Source organism: Chiloscyllium punctatum, chromosome 44 (assembly GCF_047496795.1).
Source record: "Chiloscyllium punctatum isolate Juve2018m chromosome 44, sChiPun1.3, whole genome shotgun sequence".
Classification (NCBI taxonomy): domain Eukaryota; kingdom Metazoa; phylum Chordata; class Chondrichthyes; order Orectolobiformes; family Hemiscylliidae; genus Chiloscyllium; species Chiloscyllium punctatum.
Genome location: NC_092782.1, coordinates 27595615 through 27616137, shown reverse-complemented (window position 1 = coordinate 27616137; position 20523 = coordinate 27595615). Strand labels below are relative to the sequence as shown.

General features: G+C 38.3%; 1 protein-coding gene across 3 annotated transcripts in view; it reads left to right on the top strand.

Moving 5' to 3' along the window:
• The window catches only part of celsr1a (cadherin EGF LAG seven-pass G-type receptor 1a), a 310556-nt gene extending 305130 nt beyond the window's left edge, over window positions 1-5426 (top strand). For 2 of the 3 annotated variants that reach the window (XM_072562553.1, XM_072562551.1), the window contains exon 36: window positions 4005-5426. In XM_072562553.1, coding sequence (XP_072418654.1) covers window positions 4005-4029 — 25 coding nt within the window. In that variant the 3' untranslated portion in view covers window positions 4030-5426. The remainder of the gene's footprint in view (window positions 1-4004) is intronic. The other variant, XM_072562552.1, reaches the window with a different exon arrangement.
• Window positions 5427-20523: the final 15097 nt, after the last annotated feature.

Below are 20523 nucleotides of genomic sequence, written 5' to 3'. Positions count from 1 at the left end.
CTAAACCAGATCTTGGGAGAGAATTATTCAGTCGGATACTGCAATGAATTGATACATTTGCAGCAAGCAAATTGATGAGGTTGAGTATGTCTTTCCTTTTGGTTCCCTCAACAGCTGCCACAGACCACAATTAGCAGCTCTGTACTTTCAGACCTGGCCACCTTGGTCAGCAGTGACAGTAGCAAGCTGCTCATGGTGATGGACAATGAACTTGCTCATCCAGAATGCATTCTGTGCACCTGCCAACCAGGGTGCTTCCTCCAAGTGGCCTTTGACAAGGAGCACTATCTTACCCACCACCCACGTGAAGTAGTTTATTTCATAGAGTCATACAACACAGAAACAGACCCTTTGGTCTGACCGGTCCTCGCCGACCATAATCCCAAACTAAACTAGTTCCACCTGCCTGTGCTTGGCTCATATCCCTCCACCTCCCTTGGAAGTTCATTCCACACATAAACTACTCTCTCTGGGGAACAGAAAATGCCCATCATGTCTTTATAACATTTTAAAATCTTTCTACTCTCACTTTAAAACTATGACTCCTAAAAATATTTTATTTATGTTGAGAATTGTACGTCCTCTTCCTAACATTTTGTTTTGTCTCCCAGTCTTTCAAAGTAACAAATGTACTCATTCATGCCTGCATCAATGGCAGGGTGAGAAATGTGGTCAGTTTGGTGGGAATCCATCCAGTCTTTTTAGCCTCTTTATAGCTCATGTTTAAGGGATCCCTCTGCCTTTTATGTGTCTCCATTTGAATCACACTCTTCATGGTCAAGAAAGTGCAGAGCTTTCTTCCATAAATGGGCTCCATTTAGCCATTCGCTCCTGTAATGAAAATTTTGGAAATGATACCATGAAACACTCAGTTTTGAGAAATCTGAACCTTACAAGATTCTCCATTACTGTCTCCCATGTTTCCAAATATTGGCATTTTCCTTCAGAACAAAAATAGAGACCACAACAGGTGGAAATAAGAGAGAAAACACGAGTCAGAACCACAAAAATCGAACTGTTTACTTCTAACTCCAGTCAAAGCCAAAAGAAGCACTTAGTTACTCTGAGTTGCAGTTCATAAAGGAACTATCTCTTAACAATTACTGGATTAGTGGTGCTGGAAGAGCACAGCAGTTCAGGCAGCATCCAACGAGCAGCGAAATCGACGTTTCGGGCAAAAGCCCTTTTTGCCCGAAACGTCGATTTCGCTGCTCGTTGGATGCTGCCTGAACTGCTGTGCTCTTCCAGCACCACTAATCCAGTATTTGGTTTTCAGCATCTGCAGTCATTGTTTTTACCTTATCTCTTAACAATGCCTCTCCTCAAACTTTTAGCATTCACTTTCCTCCTCATTGCCAAATTATCCCATATTCTCTTTTCTCTCTGCTTCAGTTTTTGTCCTTATTTATCCTTATAAATATTGCTAAAGTAGTAAATGTTATATTAGGCAAAAAAAGATTTTTCTATTTGATAACTTAATGTGTACTGAGTGCTCACACTCTGGTTTAGTTTATCACATATACGATAAAAATTGTTCTGACACTTTAGCACATGCTCATACGATATCACCTTGTTTTTGAGACTGCTTAAACATAACACTTTTAGTATAAATTGAGCAATGTATTATCAAAGGAAAATGTTGAGAATGTGCTAATATTGTACACAGAAATTTGAAAACATATTTTTTCCAGTGGATTGAAGTTAGAACATTAATTATTCTAATAAAATAGAAAAATACTGCTTCATTGTAAATAAGCTTATGCACCAAAGATTGTATTTGACTATACATTGGATGTGATCTTCGTGCAAAATGTTGACACCCATACAATAGCACTCTGTTAATATTCCAAAAATGTTTACCATAGTAATTAATCTTACTGTCTATGGGTTTTCGATAATGCTGGTGTCCTAGCAACTCTACTGAAAACCCCCATTAAACCAAGCACCCGAAGGGATTTTATTTGTTATATAATTTCTAAAGTACCATGAGGTAACTGCCAAAATTGTAAATGCCTTGAAGAGATGTATGACTAGACACGCCATAAAACCTCACAGACACCACATTCCTTCAACTGAATAGTCTGAATACAGACTCAGAAAACAGCCTCTAGCTTTACTCAAGTAGTAGCTGGTCTATTTAGATTGGTTGCTCAGCTTTTGTGTGCTCGCTCCTAGATACTGTATGTTATACAGTGAGGTGTAGAATCTCCTGGAGCAACAACCTGTCCCCTCGATTGCTCATTTTCAAAATAAAAAAGGCCTGCCTTTGATTTTCCCTGTAACGGTATTGAATCCTTCCTCGTACACAATGTCTTCTCCATGTGATTTGTTTTTTTCAATTTTTTCCACCTTTGTATTCTACTCCTGAAGTTGGTGACTCACACTGAGGTGTAGATTAATAAATGCTCGCAACTGCATAATATCTCAGCTATCTAGCTAGTTGTTGCATGTATGAGTCTTGTCAGAGAATCTTGGCAGATCCGTTGATCCCCACTGCAGTGTGGTGTGTGAGCGAATCCCATCAACTCCACCCTCTTACAAATCTTGCCCAAATATTTATTGTTCAGGGTTAGTCCAACCAGTGCACATAGGCTGATTATTTGTTTTTGAACGCATCAGAGTCATGCCAGTTCTGTCTTTGCCTGATGTTCATGTTCACTTTCAAGCAAGAATCAAGTCGGCAAGAAAGGAAATCCTGGCTAATTTTCCTCTGCCACAGAAATTAACTGTAGCAACCTAAACACAGTCATCTTGGAAATAGTCAATTTGACAATGAATTTGCACATCCTCCTGTCTGCTAGTTGCACATCTCCTTACAACCTAACCCATTGTTAAACTGAATAAATTGTTTCTAATAAACTGCAGTGTAAATGTAATAATACTTTAACTTATTTTACTGTCTTTTCATATTAAATATATATTGTATGATATAACTAAATTTAAAGTGTAGTAACTATTGTAGTAAATAGAAGCAGTTTTCTTTCGTTTGGTGTTTGTTTATTGAAAAACGTCTATCATTAATAAGCACCAGAAAGCTTTTTTTTTTCTGGTGGATTGAAGTTGGAATATTAATTATTCTAATGATATTTAATAACACTGTGCCTTCATTGTAAATGTTATCTATGCTGTTCAACTCTGTGGTGTCTTCATCCTTCCATGGATCCCTCCACAGCTTCACCCCTCTCTATCTCTGAAACCTCCTCTAGTTCCCAACCCTCAAAAATATCTGCACTCACACTCATTCTGGCCTCTTAAGCATTCCCAGTTTTATTTGCTGTAACAAAGATGGAAGTCCCACATTTAGTTGCCGAGGCTCCAAGCTCTGGAATGTCCTCCGTTCACCTTCCCACTTAACACCGAAAATAATCTTGTGCTGATCTGTTTTGAACGTTGTATATCTTGTCTCTTTCATTCAAATAAAGTGGGCTCAAAACTGAATATATAATGCAAGTTGCATGCTATAGTAATTGTTAACCTCAGAATTTTTGCAACTAAACCCTCTCATTAATAATGATCTTAGAATATAATTTAACATAATTACATAGAAATGCTGATGGTGACTTCAGTTATCTTATCTGCAAATAATGGTCGAATTATGCATGAAATAAGAATTTTAATTTTATCTTAAATTAGTAGGCTTAATTTGATGCAAAAGCAATTGCAAGGTTTAGTTTTAGTCAAAGAAAGACATATAACGTGTGATTAAAATCTGACTATTTTAAAATCAGAATTCAAAATTTTAAATCTGGAGTTGTACCAAATTACCCTGGAAAGTAACATAACAATATTATTTGTCTTTATAAACTATAAACTTTATAAACTAACCACTGTTTCTCACATTTTAAAATAAGACTGCAAAGCATTTGTTTTAAACTTTCTCCCATGTCTCAGCATTGTGGTTTGAAACTGCATGCTAATTCCAATATAACCTTTCTCTTTAAGCTCATCTGTAACTACTGCATAACTATGATTCTGCATGTCTCCCTTCCTTTTCTCATGTCCAGAGGAAGTAATGAAACTTCAATCTGACCCATCAGGAGATCAGAAGAATGACTGAACCCATGAGGATTCTCGCCATTGGTGATCCCTGTTCCGATGTACCTCAGACCTCATCACTGGTGTGTTGGTGTTGTCCACATGAGTAGGATTTTCTTCAAACCAGTGGCTGCAAATGGGAATTAAGACCCAGGAAATGCAGGTGGCCGTATGATTATGGAGCTGGAAGGACAGATACGTGCGGCTTTCAAGGACACATATTCAACACGTGCCAAACTGTAGAACAGATAGGTAACCACTGCACAGTACACCTGGGTGTGGACAATTTTGATATATGGAGGAAATGGACAAATCCCAAGGTAAACCTTGAAGTGCTTCCACTGCCTCACATTCAATCCTCTGGGTAGAAGTGCAGCCGGCCTGACCAAAAAGCACTATCCTTCTGCAATGTGTCATTGACAAATGGTTGGTCTCTGTATTGGCAGTGCCAGTAAATCGGTTCGAACAAAATGAGTCTTACACATCAGTTGAACTGTTAGTCGCATAAAATTCAGGCTGTAAGTGTCCTTCCATCTCATCATTTGCCTTTATGGTGGGAGGGTATAGTCTTAAAATGAATGCCTTTTGTACAACAAAATTCTAAGATGTATAGCTGCTTTTATATATTTTGTAAGTCAAAATTTCTGAAGAACTCATTTGTACATGCTTAATTTGTTTGATTTTGTTAATTTGATTACAAGAGGTTTGCAGAATAGGTAAATCTTCTGACTTTTATAAAGACTAGAAGGTTGCACAATTTTACTTGAATTTGGTGTGTTTATATTGTAAAGTCAACATTTTTCTATTACGAGAAAGTTGTAACAATTTATAAGAGAGATAGAACTTGAATATGTAACTTTTAAGACAAACTTATTGCAAAATTTAGGAATCCAACAGGACCCATTTTTAGCTTAACTATGCACTTGAGCTTTTGCATTGAGACTTTCTGAAATTCACTTTTTGTTCACACACCTATGATGGTCTCCCAGGAAAATGGGAAGGGGATGTGAGGGAGAATTCACCAGAGTTGATCAGGAAGGGTATTTGCCAACCAATCTTGCTTGTTGTATTTGGATACCTGTGAATATTTGGCATTATTAATACTGTAGATTTGATTTTAATTATGTTAGATAAAAACTATTGGAACAGTTTGTTTGTATATCATGACTCACCTGCTGTAGCAAATTCTTCTACTTTTGTTTCAGAGGTTTTCTTTAAACTTTAATACAGTTTTGGCACAATTTAAAGCAAGACCAGATGTTTTTAAATTTTATGATGGGAACTGGACTTTTTTTTAAAAAAACACAGATGTATGATATTTATTAACAAGCAAAACACTGGAAATACCATACAGAGGAACATAATTGTAAAATAAAGAGATTTTGACTTTTTCCATCTGCCTGTTGACTTTTCTGACTACTAGTGAGTGCCACACGGGAAGTTTACAATTAGATAATGCTGTTAAGAGGTGGAGCAATACTGATGCATCAGGGTGCTCTTCAGTGATTTAACAGTATTCCCTTTATTGTTCATGCAGCAGATCTTTGATACGGTGGAACTAAGTAGTGCTGTGAGACTTCCAACTTTGGAGAAAGTAAGTTAGCAACTGTCAAAGTACCATCAGCAGATCTGCCTGGGAAAGGTTTTCTTATCAAGAAGTGAAAAACAAATTGATAAAATTACCACATGTTGGTATGAAAATCTTCAGTTTGGTTAAACTGCAAGTCTGTTTTCAAAAGACATGACAGAAGTTTGACTGTAAGGTGCAACAAATTAATCAATTAAAGGTCACTTGACATGGTACATCTCAAATCTATAATATTTGCACAGGCTATAATTAAAACACTCAAAATACCTGATTTTTTTTCCATGAAAAAGTATTTATTTCTACACACTATACGATGAAATAAATACATATTCTGTTGAATTAAATGCATTCCACCGTAGACAAGCACCACCCCAGGTTGTTCCAGGGCGTATTCATTGGTCTTTGTCTTCTGTTCCTGAGTCTCTCCTGCTTTAATATTGATCTGAAGTTCCTTTACTCAATTCAACTATAAGAATACCATGCAAAATCACATTGGCTAAGTATGGCTTCTCCCATCTTTATTCTTTTTCACATTATGAAAAATGCTCCAAAGGTTTGTCAGATGGTTCTAACCCATGCATTCCTGTTAATTTTGAAAAATAGATATTTAATTAATACAATATGGAAATGAAATTTATAAATAAATTGGTTGAAAAAAGAACGTAAGTTTAATAAAGAACCCATTCCACATTTTGCTTTCTTGGCAACTTACCAAAATGCCTCAGAGGTTTTATCTTATTTGACACTTGAAAACATGAGATGATGTTAACTCTAATTGACCAGTTTATATATTTTCTTCAACTTAGTTTCTTCCTACAGCTCAGAACAAATATGGTTCAATTCTTTAAAATGATTCAATGGTTACAGTTTCTTTCTAAGGCAATATGGACATACGAGCCCAGAGCAAGGGTCGGCCATTTGTCCCCTCAATCCTGTTCCACCATTTATTAAGATCTGATTGTGACCACACACTCTCATTGCTCCCCACTGCTGATAGGCTTTCATCCCTTTGATCACCAAAAATCAGTTCACCTCTTCCTTAAAAATGTTCAAACCTTCCTCCATTAACTTAACAGGAAGCGTATTTCAAAGGTTTTCAGGCCTCTGTGTGAAAACATTTCACCTTATCTCTGTTTTAAATAGGAGACACCTTTTTAAACAAAGAACCTTAGTTCTAGCTCCTCCTCTAATAAGAAACATCCACTCCTCATCTGTCAGCTGCACTTTGGGGCCAAAGTTTACTTTCTAAAACACATATATGGAAATTCCTTATTACTAGTATGTCTAGTTCAGCTTCTCTCAATCTATATTTTTTCCGTTTTTATTTATTTCTTAATCACTCTTTGCTTTTTTTAATACTCCACTTGTCTGTCCGCAATTATATATTTACTTTTTTTTAGTTTAACACAATCTTTAATTTTTTCAGTCAACGTCCATTGTTGAATCCATCTTTGGAATTCTTTGTGACTTGTTGGAAAATGTGTACCTTGTTGGAATGTATCTATTCAGTGTATTTTAAAATATCCTCCTATATGTCTGCCATTGCATTTCTATTGACCTGTTCTTCAGCCTAATTTGGCAAATCATTTTATCCAACTCTGCTTTCACTTTTGCACCACCACCACTCTCTGAGATGAACATGCAAGTATCAATAGGAATTCAGCATTTGTCTTGTTCTGTTATTTAATTTCAACTCACTGTTACTAGTCTCCCTGATTTTATTGTTCCCTTATCCTACTTCAAACTTCCCTTGCATATATACTCCCATATCATGTTCATGGACACTCCCCTCACTAATCCATGGCTTTGATCTTTAAAACACCCTTGACAGAATTCTTCCACTAGTCTCTTGAACTGTACTTTCAAACAATGCCTCGACTCGGACTTCCATCAGCCATGATATTGCTGCAGCAAACAGAAAGGGAGTGGAGTAGCAAGAGATAAAATATTCTCAGTATAGGCTATAAGAGGCACAAAGTAATGGGAACCATCCAGAACACACTCCAGAGGGGACTTTTCTTATGTTGTTGAAATGCCAATAGTCTCTTTTTTGTGCCTGAGGGCAGCAATATAAATGAGTGTGGGGTAATAATTCTGAAAATATGATATTGCAAGCATGAAAGATTTACGTATATTCAGTTAATTCATAATTCGCTAGGTGCGCACCTAATTTTCTCCTCCTAGGAATTATTCACTGGACTGGGTCTCCTTTAGTTGTCAGTGAGCAATAGACTGTGGGAACCTGCCAAGAGCAGTAAGCCTTTCATTTTATCTGATAAAGACATTTATGAATCTCAGATCTTCTTGCAGGATTGCTGACACCATTCAAATGAAGGATGGTATGTCATTAACTAAATTATTTTCAGCCCAAAAAATAAAGAAGATTATGCAAACAATTCCAGCAACTCCAACTTTCATGTGAGTATTCTGTATATTTAGATTGTGACTGCGCATCGGTGAAAGAAGTATTTTCTGTTTGCAACAGGAGTGAGCTACTTTTCCCTCTGAAATTTCAGTCAAAATGATATTAGTGCCTTCATGAAGCAGTGTACAGAGGTAATAAGCAGTGAAATGTTAGACTTCTGTATCAGGTTTCTAGTGCCATTTATATGCCAGTCAACGTGTTAACAAAAGCCTCTTCTGCATTCTTGTATTTCACATTGAAATGTTTGTGCAATTTGCCTAATCATCTTTTGTGCTAGTGCACAAAGCTTACATGGTCCCACCTGTATATGACCTTTTTCTGTCTGAGAGCTATCACTATAGTAGATATTAACAAAGGTTCCTGTCTATTAAAGATCTTTAGGGAGGTAATAGCTGTTTAAACATGGTTCAGGCTGCAGTTCTAAACGTGCTGCTATGGTTTTGCTGATGTTTTATTATGGTGAAAATGAAATCAATTTGAACCAAACAGCAAACCTTCTCCACTAATTCTACTTATTTAATTTAACAATGTTTACTTTTTCCCCTTCATTTGTTGTTTTTGTCCCTCCTTTTGTGTCTTTCCATTTGTACCCTAAACTCTCCAGAGGTACTGATTGTTCAATCTTGCCACAAGCTTCTGCCAGCAAAGCTATAAAGTAATTGCGAGGACTAACCATTTGATTTTCCTGTTGCCTTGTGAGAAATGCATGGCAAAAATGGCCAGATTAAAAGTAGCAGTGGTAGAAAATAATGAACTCCTGCTACACGTATTGATCTTGGTAAATACTCAAACAGTATGGGCATCATGGTGGCTCAGTGGTTAGCACTGATACCTCACAGCGCCTGGGACTCCGGTTCGATTCCAGCCTCAGGTGACCGTGTGGAGTTTGCACATTCTCCCCGTGTCTGCGTGAGTTTCCTCCAGGTGCTCTGATTTCCTCCCACAATCCAAAGCTGTGAAGGTCAGGTGAATTGGCCATTCTAAATTGCCCATTGTGTTAGGTGCATTAGTTAGAGGGAACTGGGTCTGGGTTGGTTATTCTTTGGAGGGTCGGTGTGGACTTGTTGGGCTGAAGGGCCTGTTCCACACTGTAGGGAATCTAATCTAATCAGTTATTCAGCTTTCTTCTTAGCAATTTAAAACAAATCATGTACAGTATTTACTTAATTAATTATATTCCATAATCTCTGAAAATGTCACTGATTATATTACAGGAAACTTTTTCAAAGAGTTCTGAGGCAGTTCTGCAAGACCTACCTTTACTTCATTTCTTAAAATCTAACTTTTTCACATCCTGATTTGTTATTCTATTTCTGCTGTGTTGTGAGATTAATGCCCACTTTGGTACACTATGGTAACCAGCACTTATAATTCAAAGGTTCTTGGAAGCAGATTAAGAAGTGCATCTTTGGCTACTTTCCATTATTTATAAAAGGAGGCTTAAAAGGGCCATTATCATTATATACTCCAACAACCAACCAGAAGACCAAATCTCTGGCTCCCCTGCCCCCACTGTTCTGGACAGTGACTAGATCAAGATCAATTAGTTAAGTGGATTTGATCCTCTAAATTGGTTCATGGTGAAACTGGGCACATTGCATCAGTTATATTAGAAGTCCTGTAAATGAAGTATTCCTTGCTTTTTTTGCATATACATTAATTCCATTTTGGATTCTGTGGTATCAGTCACTCCTATAAGTTGTCTGAGACTCGTATCTTAGTGGAGATGACTCACACTGCCTTACATTTACTGAGACAACTTAGAAATAAAAAGTTGTAATCTGGAGATGTGCCAATAGTGTCTTGAGATCTGAAATTAATATCTTGTTTGTTTTGCATGTGTACTGCTCAGTCTGTCCCAATGCAGTCGAAATAAAAAAAACTGTGAGGCAAGGCCTAATACAAATTGTAAATCTACATCAGAAATCATAAAACATTTGAGCAGTAGGGCATTCAGTCCATTGAGTCTATTTTGCCCTTCGATGAGCTTGTAGCTGATCTGATAATCCTCAACTCCACTTTCCTACCTTTTCCCTATAACCCTTGATTCCCTTACTGATTAAAAATCTGTCCATCTTGCCCTTGAACATAATGATACTTCCTTGACACACTGTGTGGTAAAGAATTCCATAGATTCATTCCCCTCTGAGAGAAGAAATTCCTTCTCATCTTTAAATAACTGGGTGACCCCTTGTGTCGTTAGTCCTAAACTCATAGTCATTTAGAATAGAACAGACTACTGCAAGGAAGTGAACCAACAACTGAACAACCAGCAACACACAGGCAACTACCAGGTGATCCAACCGAAGAACACACCCAAAACTCCATTTCCCAAAATGGAAGCAGCTGAGCATCTAACCTGTCAAAGCTCCTAAGAATCTTACATTTCAACATGGTGATCTCTTGTTCTTCTAAATTCCAATGAGCACTGGCCCCAACCTACTCAACCTTTCTTCATAAGAAAATACCCTGACACCCAGGATCAACCTAGTGACCTTCTCTGGACTGCATCCAATGCCAGTTTATCATTCCTTAGATACTGTTCAAGAGTACAAAGTGTACAGTTCAAAACTCTTCACAGAATTCTAGGTGTAGTCTTTCTAGTCCCTTGTGCAGTTTTATTAAGATTTCCGTATTTTTATTCTTTAATTCATTTGAAAAAAAAGTGACATACTATTTGCCTTCCCCATTACATTTTGAACTTGCATTGTAGCCTTTTGTGATTTTTGTATGATGTCTCCCAAGTTCCTCTGTGCTGCAGCCTTTTCCATTGAAATTAGATTCAGCTGCTTCATTCCTTCTGCCAAAGTGCATAACCTCACATTTTCCATTATAATATTCCATTTGCCAAGTTTTGCCCGCTTACTTAACATGTCTATATCCCTCTGTAGACTGTCATCCTCACAACTTGCCTTTCCATCCATTATTGGGGGGTTAGGGTTATTTTGTGTGCCATTTGCAAATTTGTCTATAATGTGTTACCTTCCCTCATTCAAGTCACGAATATATGTTGCAAATAATTGTAGCTCCAGCACTGATCCTTGTGGTACTTAATAAGTTATGGGTTGCTTTTCTGAAAATGCCCCCCCATATTCCAATGCTGTGTTCTAAAAGTTAACCAATCCTTGCTCCGTGCAGGTATACCACTCCCAAAATACCATGCGGCTCTTATTCCACTGTCAAATATGTAGTACTTTATCAAACTACTTTTGGAAATGAATTCCATCTACTGTTTCTTACTTCCTCAAAGATTTCTAATAAATTCATCAGGCATGATTTCCCCTTCATGAGCTTGTTGTGACTCTGGAATTAGTGTCTTCTTCATCAGCACTCATGCAAAGTGTTTATTCAATTCCTCTGCTATTTTCTGGTTCCCCATTAAGTCCCCAGCTTCATTCTCTAAGGAGCTGATGTTCACTTTAGTCTCTCTCTCTCTTCCTTTTTATCTATTTCAAGAAGCTCTTGCTGTCAGTTTTGATATTGCTTGCTCATTTACCCTCAATGTTTATTCTCACACTCTTTAATTTTTTTTGCCATCTTTTGTTGACTTTTAAACATTTCATATTTCCAGATTAGGACTATTGTTACCATTTATTTTTCAGTTTGATGTTATCCTTAACTTTTTTGGTTAACTATGGTTGCTTTACTTTTTTTCCATTTGGATATCTTTGTTGTGAAGTTATGAGCTATTTTCTTAAACCTCTGACATTGTTTGTCAACTGTCTACTCTGCTAAATTCCTTTTCCAGGGTTTGAGCTCTTTGGACCTGTCAGACTCATTAACTAATAGATTATAAATGAATTTAGTCAGATGTCCCACAAGATCAGAATGTTCAAATCACAACAGACACAAGCTGGTACTGATGCAAATTGTTGCAACTGTATCAAGAAACAAGTAACAGTAAGGCTTTAACACTAACAATACTATTCCTAATCCTATCCAACTCCCTTAGTTCTCAGAGTGTCTTGTAGATTTAGTCAGCTTCATGAAGTCATCATTCTTTCTCTCTCATTCCGGACGGTCAGTCGTCTTCACCTTTGCCACACTGGCCACTGCTTCATCTCCAGAAGATCCAATTGATTGATCTATCAGTAACCTCTGTTTTTATACCTTTTTGGATGGTATTCTGCAACTCTCTATAGTTCTGGCCAATCAGGGAGACTCGCTTTAATCGTTTGAAGCATTATCAATCATTTGGATGACTTGTTAATATTTGTTTCTTTGTGTATCAGGGCCTGGGTACACCTCTCTCTCTCTCTCTATCTCTCTCTCTCTCTCTCCCTCTGGTTTTTGCCTGAAAATGTGCATTCCTCCTTTGTTTGGTTGAACTGTTGACAAGATGTGTCATTTTACGCTATGCCAGTATCATTAGCACTTGGCTATGTTTGCACTGTGTCTAGTTTCTGGGTTTGAAATTTACAGAGCTTTACTTGGCCGATATGTCCCATACCCAGAATCCCATGCTGTTTGGCCAAGTTGGCAATCTACTTGTATTTTAACACCCATGAAGCTGCTATACCAATCTGCTTTCTCATTCCTTTCTCATTACCCTTACTTAGGTTTAACCTAGTTGTTTCAACCCAAGTTTCTCACTTTCCAACTTAATACTAAATTCTCCCATTTCCCAGGGGATCTTTTTTCCATTGAAATCATTTATTAAATTTGCCTCGTTGCATATCACCAGATCCCCAGTTGGATCCACAACACATTGTACTAGGAAACTGCTTCAGAGTAAAGTGAGTATACAAAATGGCAGTTCTGATTGGACTCCCAATTTGAACATTACATCTTATTTTTGTACGTTGATGCAAAGTAAAGATATGCCACACTTTCCACATTGGTGGTTCATTTTACTTAGTGTTATTAAGATGTTCGTAAACACTGAAGGAGCAATTTCAATATTGTCGACACAGTCCTGACAGCCTTGCTGTTTGATAAATCAATTCCATTCCTCTACCTGCCTGAGTCCCAGTATATTTTTGAGGGGCCTTCTATGTACAACTTGTTAGACAGTTTTGGACTCAGAAATATTATTAGAGCATGTGTGTATTTACAATATTGCCTCACCTTTGGGAGACTGATTAGCAAAGTTAAATCTCATGGAATACAGGGAGAACTAGCTCAAAGGTAGAAGACAGAGGGTGGTAGTGGAGGGTTGTTTTTCAGCCTGGAGGCCTGTGACCAGTGGAGTGCCACAAGGATCGGTGCTGGGTCCACTACTTTTTATCATTTATATAAATGATTTGGATGTCAGCATAAGAGGTATAGTTAGTAAGTTTGCAAATGACACCAAAGTTGGAAGTGGAGTGGACAGCGAAGAAAGTTACCTCAGATTATGACTGCACAGTGGCTCAGTGGGGTTAACACTGCTGCCTCACAGCACCAGGGTCCCAGGTTCGATTCCAGCCTCGGGTGACCATCTGTGTTGAGTTTGCAAATTGTCTCCGTGTCTGCGTGGTTTTCCTCCAGGTGCTCCAGTTTCCTCCCATAGTCCAAAGATGTGCAGGTCAGGTGAATTGGCCATGCTAAATTGCTCATAGTGTTCAGTGCATTAGTCAGAGGGAAATAGGTCTGGGTGGGTTACTCTTCAGAGGGTCGGTGTGGACTGGTTGGACCGAAGGGTCTGTTTCCACACTGTAGGGAATCTAATCTAATCTTGATCAGAGGGACCAAGGGCTGAGAAGTGGCAGATGGAGTTTAATTCAGATAAATGCGAGATGCTGCATTTTGGGAAAGCAAATCTTAGCTGGACTTATACACTTAATGGTAAGGTCCTAGGGAGCATTGCTGAACAAAGACACCTTGGATTGCAGGTTCATTGCTCCTTGAAAGTGGAGTCACAGGTAGATAGGATAGTGAAGAAGACATTTGGTATGTTTTCTTTCATTGGTCAGAATATAGGAACTGGAAGGTCATGTTGCAGCTGTACAGGACATTAGTTATGCCACTGTTGGAATATTGCATGCAATTCTGGTCTCCTTCCTATCGGAAGGATATTATGAAACTTGAAAGGGTTCAGGGAAGATTTACAAGGATGTTGCCAGGGTTGGAGGATTTGAGTTATAGGGAGAGGCTGAATAGGCTGGGGCTGTTTTTCTTGGAGGCTGAGGGGTGACCTTCTAGAGGTCTATAAAATCATGAGGGGCATGGATAGGGTAAATAGACAAAGTCTTTTCCCTGGGGTGAGGCAGTCCAAAACTAACGGGCATAGGTTTAGGGTGAGAGGGGAAAGATATAAAAGAGACCTAAGGGGCAAATTTTTCACGCAGAAGGTGGTACGTGTATGGAATACGTTGCCAGAGGAAGTGGCAGAGGCTAGTACGATTGCAATGTTTAAAAGGCATCTGGATGGGTACATGAATAGGAAGAGAGATATGGGCTGGGTGCTGGTAGGTGTGACCAGATTGTGTTGTAATATCTGGTCGGCATGGATGGGTTGGACTGGAAGATCTGTTTCCATGCTGTACATCTCTTTGATCTATGACTCTATTTGCAAAGACCTGATGAAGGAGTAAATAATTTAGTTGTGATATGATGTAATAGAAAGACTAAACAAATTACTTTCATTAGGGAAAGTAAGTTTGGGAGAAAAGATGGCTCAAGTTTTTAAATTGATGCTGCTTGCGGAGTGTTTTAGAGTTATCCTCGAATTGTCTCTGACACGAGAGAAAAGAAGTTGGTGTGCAAGAGAAAAGTTGTATTTACAGGTAAGCAAAGAAGTAAGTCATTTTAAAATTGCTTTGCTTTGTGATAAATGGTTGCTTCTCATAAGAAAATGAACTTCAGATGGTAACATTTTAACTGTAGAAGCTGCTGTGCAGATTCTCAGATTATTAATGCTGGCAATGTAAGTGTAGAGAGCCAAACAAATGGAAAATTTAATCTTTGGCTTTCTACCTATAGACTGAATACAGTAAAAAATGGTAATGTTGAGTTTGTAGTTCTTCATTAGACCCCAGTTGAAGTATTGTGCTTTAAGTGCTTCAGTTTTAGGAAGGATGGAAATGAGGAAAAGCTTGCATGTATTCATCAGTCTTGGAATGATTCCACTGATTTGATTATAATTATAGAGAGACCTGAGAAACCAAAATATTTCTTTTACTAGATCAGCACTCTTTTTAACTCTAAGAAGCCCAGCAATGAGAAATGAAAATGATACCTGACAGAAGGAAAGATTAATAACAAGGCAGAAAAGGAAAGTAAGATTGAGTGATGCCAAAGTGCCCTATTCATTAAGGATTCCCTCATTTAAAACACCAACAGGATACTATGCATGAATCAATCATTCCCATCAGTAGTTGTGTACTTTCCAACTCATGATTTATAAAACCCAATAAATCAGCTAACAAGGAGTGACTGTCACGGGATTGATGTTCCATATACAGTCAAAAGTTTACTCTGCAGGGCAACACAGTCAATTTGATCCTTTTGTGAAAGAGTGTTCGAGCTAAATTTCCACTGCTCTTTCTTTTTTCTCAAATTCAAAACAAGAATAAATGAGCATGTCTTGAGTTAAAGGTATGTGAGTGGAGCATCCATGTGGGCAAGATATTGGCCCAGAAACCGGAACTAACTGAGGTAAGTTCTGGTTCTCCCACAATCCAAAGATGTGCAGATTATGTGAATTGGCCATGCTAAATTGCCCATTGTGTTCAGGAATGTGTAGGTTAGGTGCATTAGTCAGAGGAAATGTGGAGCAATAGGGTAGGGGAATAGGAATGGGTCTGGGTGGGTTACTCTTCAGAGAGTCGGTGTGGGCCTGTTGGGCCAAATGGCCTGTTCCCACGCTGTAGGGATTCTACGATTCTGTGACCTTTCTACCTGGCTAAATGTTTTTCTTTCAAAAGTCTCCTTAAAAGCTATCATCATGTGTCTGATAATGTAGACATATATTCTAATGTTCCTTTGTTCATTGAGTCTGGTCTTCATTTTTATGAAGTTCTACAATATTAACTGTCAAATGGTGCAGATGTAGCTGGCTTCATGAACACACTATATCTTTAAACCAGTAAAATTATCTCAACCCTAAAATGTCATCATTAGACGTATCGCAATGGAGATAGACGAATTCCAAAAGACCTGATTTGTCTTGACATAGCCTCGGCGATGAATCTGACCTTGGAAACTCAACAAATAGGTGATTGCAGGGCCAAGTTCAATTTTTTTTTACCTAATACATAGCTTTGATTAGCACCAACAACAAAGCAACTGCATATGCTATCTGGGTGTTAAAGTATCAAGTGACAACACATGGCACCTTTAACATAATGAATTTTCCCCAGGCGCTTCAAAGGAGCATTTTATAAAACAAAATATGACACCAAGACACAAAAGGCAATACTGGGTCACACTTGGTCAAAGATATAGGCTTTAAGGAGTGCCTTAAAGGAGTAAAGTGGAGAGGAATGGGGAGGGTATTCTGAAGTTTGGCTTTGGAACATTCTAAAGATACTTTTAAAAGTTAGACTTTGCAGGGGTATCTAAATCCTTTTAGCAATACTATAGGTAAACTAATTTAAAACGTTTTTTTGCATAAAGCCTTGTTGATTTTAATTGAAGTTATTTGAAAATCTTTTTAAGTTTGACAGAGTTTCTCTTATCTGTGACTGAAGTATCAGAAATTTAAACCTGCCTTATGTACTGTCTTAACAAAATGCACATTATTTGATGAACTGCATTTTGGCATTCGTCCAGCCAATAAACAGCAAGTTGAGTATTCAGGAATTATAGCTCCTGAATAATTGTAGGCTGTGTAGAAAAATATGCAGAATGGAGATTGGCAACAATGGAACAGCAATACTGAATAATGTGTGGCAGCAATAAACAGTGACACAGCAGCTGAACCTAACCAAATACACAAGAACAGTGCTATCCCTCAGAGCCTCAAAGAGTAGGAGCAATAACAGAGAAAGGGAAGAAAGGCTCATTTACTTAGATCAGCCAAATAAAATTTTAATTGTAAATACTGTACAATAAAACATGCAGTTTTCAGCATTTTAAAAAATCATTGAGTTTGATCAAACGAAAACTTCACAATTTCACTTTTACTAGTGCATAATAACGTTTAATAGTCATTTTAGAAACAACTGCCATTTCATTTATCATTTCAAAATGGGGTGGCACGGTGGTTAGCACTGCTGCCTCACAGCACCAGGGACCCCAGTTCAATTCCAGCCTCAGGTCACTGTCTGTGTGGAGTTTGCACATTCTCCTCGTGTCTGCATGTGGGTTTTCCCACAGTCCAAAGATGTGCAGGTTGGGTGAACAGCCATGCTAAATTGTCCATTGTATTCAGGGGTGTGTAGGTTAGGTGCATTAGTCAGGGGTAAATGTAGAGTAATAGGGAATAGGTTTGGGTGGGATATTCTTTGGAGGGTCAGTGTGGACTTGATGGGTTGAAGGGTCTGTTTCCACACTGAAGGAATTCTATGGTCTCTAAGGGATGAAATTTCATTCAGTTCTTGATTAAATAATTCCATAATCTATATTCGTGTGTCTTCCAGGAATCCTGCAATTCAGTTTGGAACGTCTGTATGAATGCTAAACGAACAGTTCTGATGAAATTATAAAATGCTTTATCTTGAGATATCTGGAAGATCAAACACGAGTCAAAAATCTTTAATACAGCTTATTTTAATAAACAGATTAAATGAAAGGTTCTGTGCAGAAAAGGCAATGCTGTAGAGCAGATCATTACATACAGGATTTGTCATGCAAATCATGTCATTATGGTTTGTTCAGCAGTTTATTTTTTTTCTGTATTACAATGGAAGGAGACAGCAAAGTCACTAGCTTTTGTAAGTACAACTAAAGCTTTAGAGAAGTGACATTTCACATTCATTTTGCTACGATGCTGTTTTCTGAACTGAAATAGTGCACTGTGCAAAAGAATATTTAAATTCTTAAATGACATCATTGGCAAGATCAATTAACAAACACTGAAGAGATTTCTGTGGTGCTGACTACTTGTGAAATATGTAGCTAGGTTTCTCGTCTAAAAATCCTCTGATTTCAACCTATAATTTGCTTGGTTAGTGTGAAGCTTTCAGATAAAACTGAAGAGAGAAAAAATTTAGCAATGCCACCTAAAGATATATTATAGCAGGTACATACCTGACTGTTCATCTTTTAACATCTTTTAACATCCTATTTAATTATTTTTTAAGAGCTACTCAATTTTACATAAATCTGAAATACATGGCTCCACATTCTCAAAACAAATTTTCTCCAGGTGGAATCGTGTAGGGGTCTGAGCGACATTGGCTCTGGGAGAGTTTAGGAAGCATCTGGCAAGCAATCCAGTGAGGCCAACTTCAATGTCGGGGCATCGTTTACACTTTTTACAAGTGGTATGGCAAGTTTCTCATTAGGTAGTGACAAGATTCCTGATTAAAGGGGGATTATTGCTTGTTAAATACCTTGATGATAGCCCAACTCACCTTGTTAATATTCATCTTTCTACCTTCCAAACTCAACAATAAGCTCGACATCTGAAACCTGAGCTAATTTTTGCTCACTGATGCACATTGGCATCTGATGCTTTAATTTCTAATGACTCTCACGGCACACCGCCAATCCATTTGTGCTTTTCAATACTGCACTCGCTAATACCATTGCACCAGCTCATGGACTGGACCAGCGGTAGGTCTGGGCTCTTTGCTTGCTTTCGTAGCATTCACTCACTGTGAGCCTACCTGGATGCTCTCAGTATTCCTTCCCACTTCACACTTTGCACCCTCAGCCAGACATATATGACTCCGACTAATTCTGTCTTGCCTTGCTGCTTAGCACAGACACAAAGCCAGGAAGCTCGTCACATTGTTGTTAGCAAGCTTCTGTCAAGTCAAGAGGGATAGCTTTTACTAACTCCTGATACAGTTAGTTAAGGTCAGCCTGATACCAGCCCAGAGCTTGGACATAGTCAGGATGCTTTTCATATTGGAGTGAGGAGCCGAATGTAGGGCAGTCTAGCATCTGTCTTGCATTTTTTAGCCCTACTGGGGGCAATTTTCCTCCTGGATTGAGAGAGGGAGCAGGTATTAAGGGAATTGAAAGTGAATGGCAAAGCTGGTGCAGGGTGGGGAACTGTTGCTGAGTGAGTGAGTAGGTAGGACAGATAATGCAGGGTTAGTTGTGTTGAAGGTTGGGCTGGGTGACAAGTGAGAGATGTTGCAAGCATTGATAAGAGTGGTAGAGCATGAGCCCTGGGATGCAGGTACAGTAACAGAGATAAAGTGAGTCTGAAGTATTGGAGAGAAGATGGTGGCACTTACACTAGCAGAGTGGAGGTCATTGACCTTCCTGCATTGCTGCGCATTCCTCCAAGTGACTGCACCAAGCTGGCATAGTGTCGTGCCACTACTGGACCTCCAGGTCCCCACCCATACACCAGGGTGTTGGCTCCTCTCCACTTTGTCTACCATGTGCAGAGCAGACGTCAGTGAATTCTCGGATCTCTGCTGAATGGCAATGGCAAGTTGTTTTGGAAGTGGCAAGATGCGCTGGGAATTGGATGAGGGATGCTGTAAAAAACTAGGTTGCTAATGAGGCAAATTTGGCAAGATAAGGCAATAAAACCTGCTCAGCCTCATGGCAGAAATCCCTCCAAAAAACACAACTTCTGACTGAATTTTACTACTTTGGCTATGTTTCTATGGAAATTAACAAGCAAGTTTGTCACTGAAATAATAGTCCATGTTCCAGTATATATGTAATAAATATTATGTTTAATGCCAGTTTGAGAAATAAAAGTTTGGTAATAATGGAATTTTGATAACAATGTGTCCAATGACAACTTTACAGAATATATACATGCTCTGATTAATTTATTGAGACGTCATACTCAGATTACTGATTTTAAGTAAATTAACGATGTGCTGAGACCTAAAAGTGATGGTGGCTGAGGGTGAAAAGAGGCTGATTGAACAGAGTGATCCTGCTCCTCTTGGCTCCAAATGCAAATAATTTTACATGTTTTTCTCAAAAGATGTGCCAGTATTCAAGAATCCTGAGCAGCCCTGACTTTAGCGAAGCATTGAATGTTAGGCTGATATTTATTTCTACAGCGGCATTCAATGGAGGTAAGCCTAATGTGAAAAGTTTTATTTTACATTTAGAAATCCATTTTGTGGACAAAAAAAACCTTCTGAATTTGTAGAAGCATGTGATAGTTGAAGACGGTGCCTCCATGATGGAATAAATTGTCAAGGCCATTACTGTTGTCATATAAAATTAGATTTGTGAAGTACTAATCTCTAAATGGTGGAGATAGGATGCAGTGGTGTTTAAGAAGGGAAGCTGTAAATAAGTTGAGAAACATGCAGAGTTGGGGAGGGGAATGGATTGTGAATGACAGAGGTTAATCACCTTGCAAATGAATTCAGCACATTTTCCATAACCTCTGGAGTTTATAGTGAGTTGTCCATGACACTAATTTCTTCTAAAATACAAGCTCAGTTTATAAAATGTATTAAAT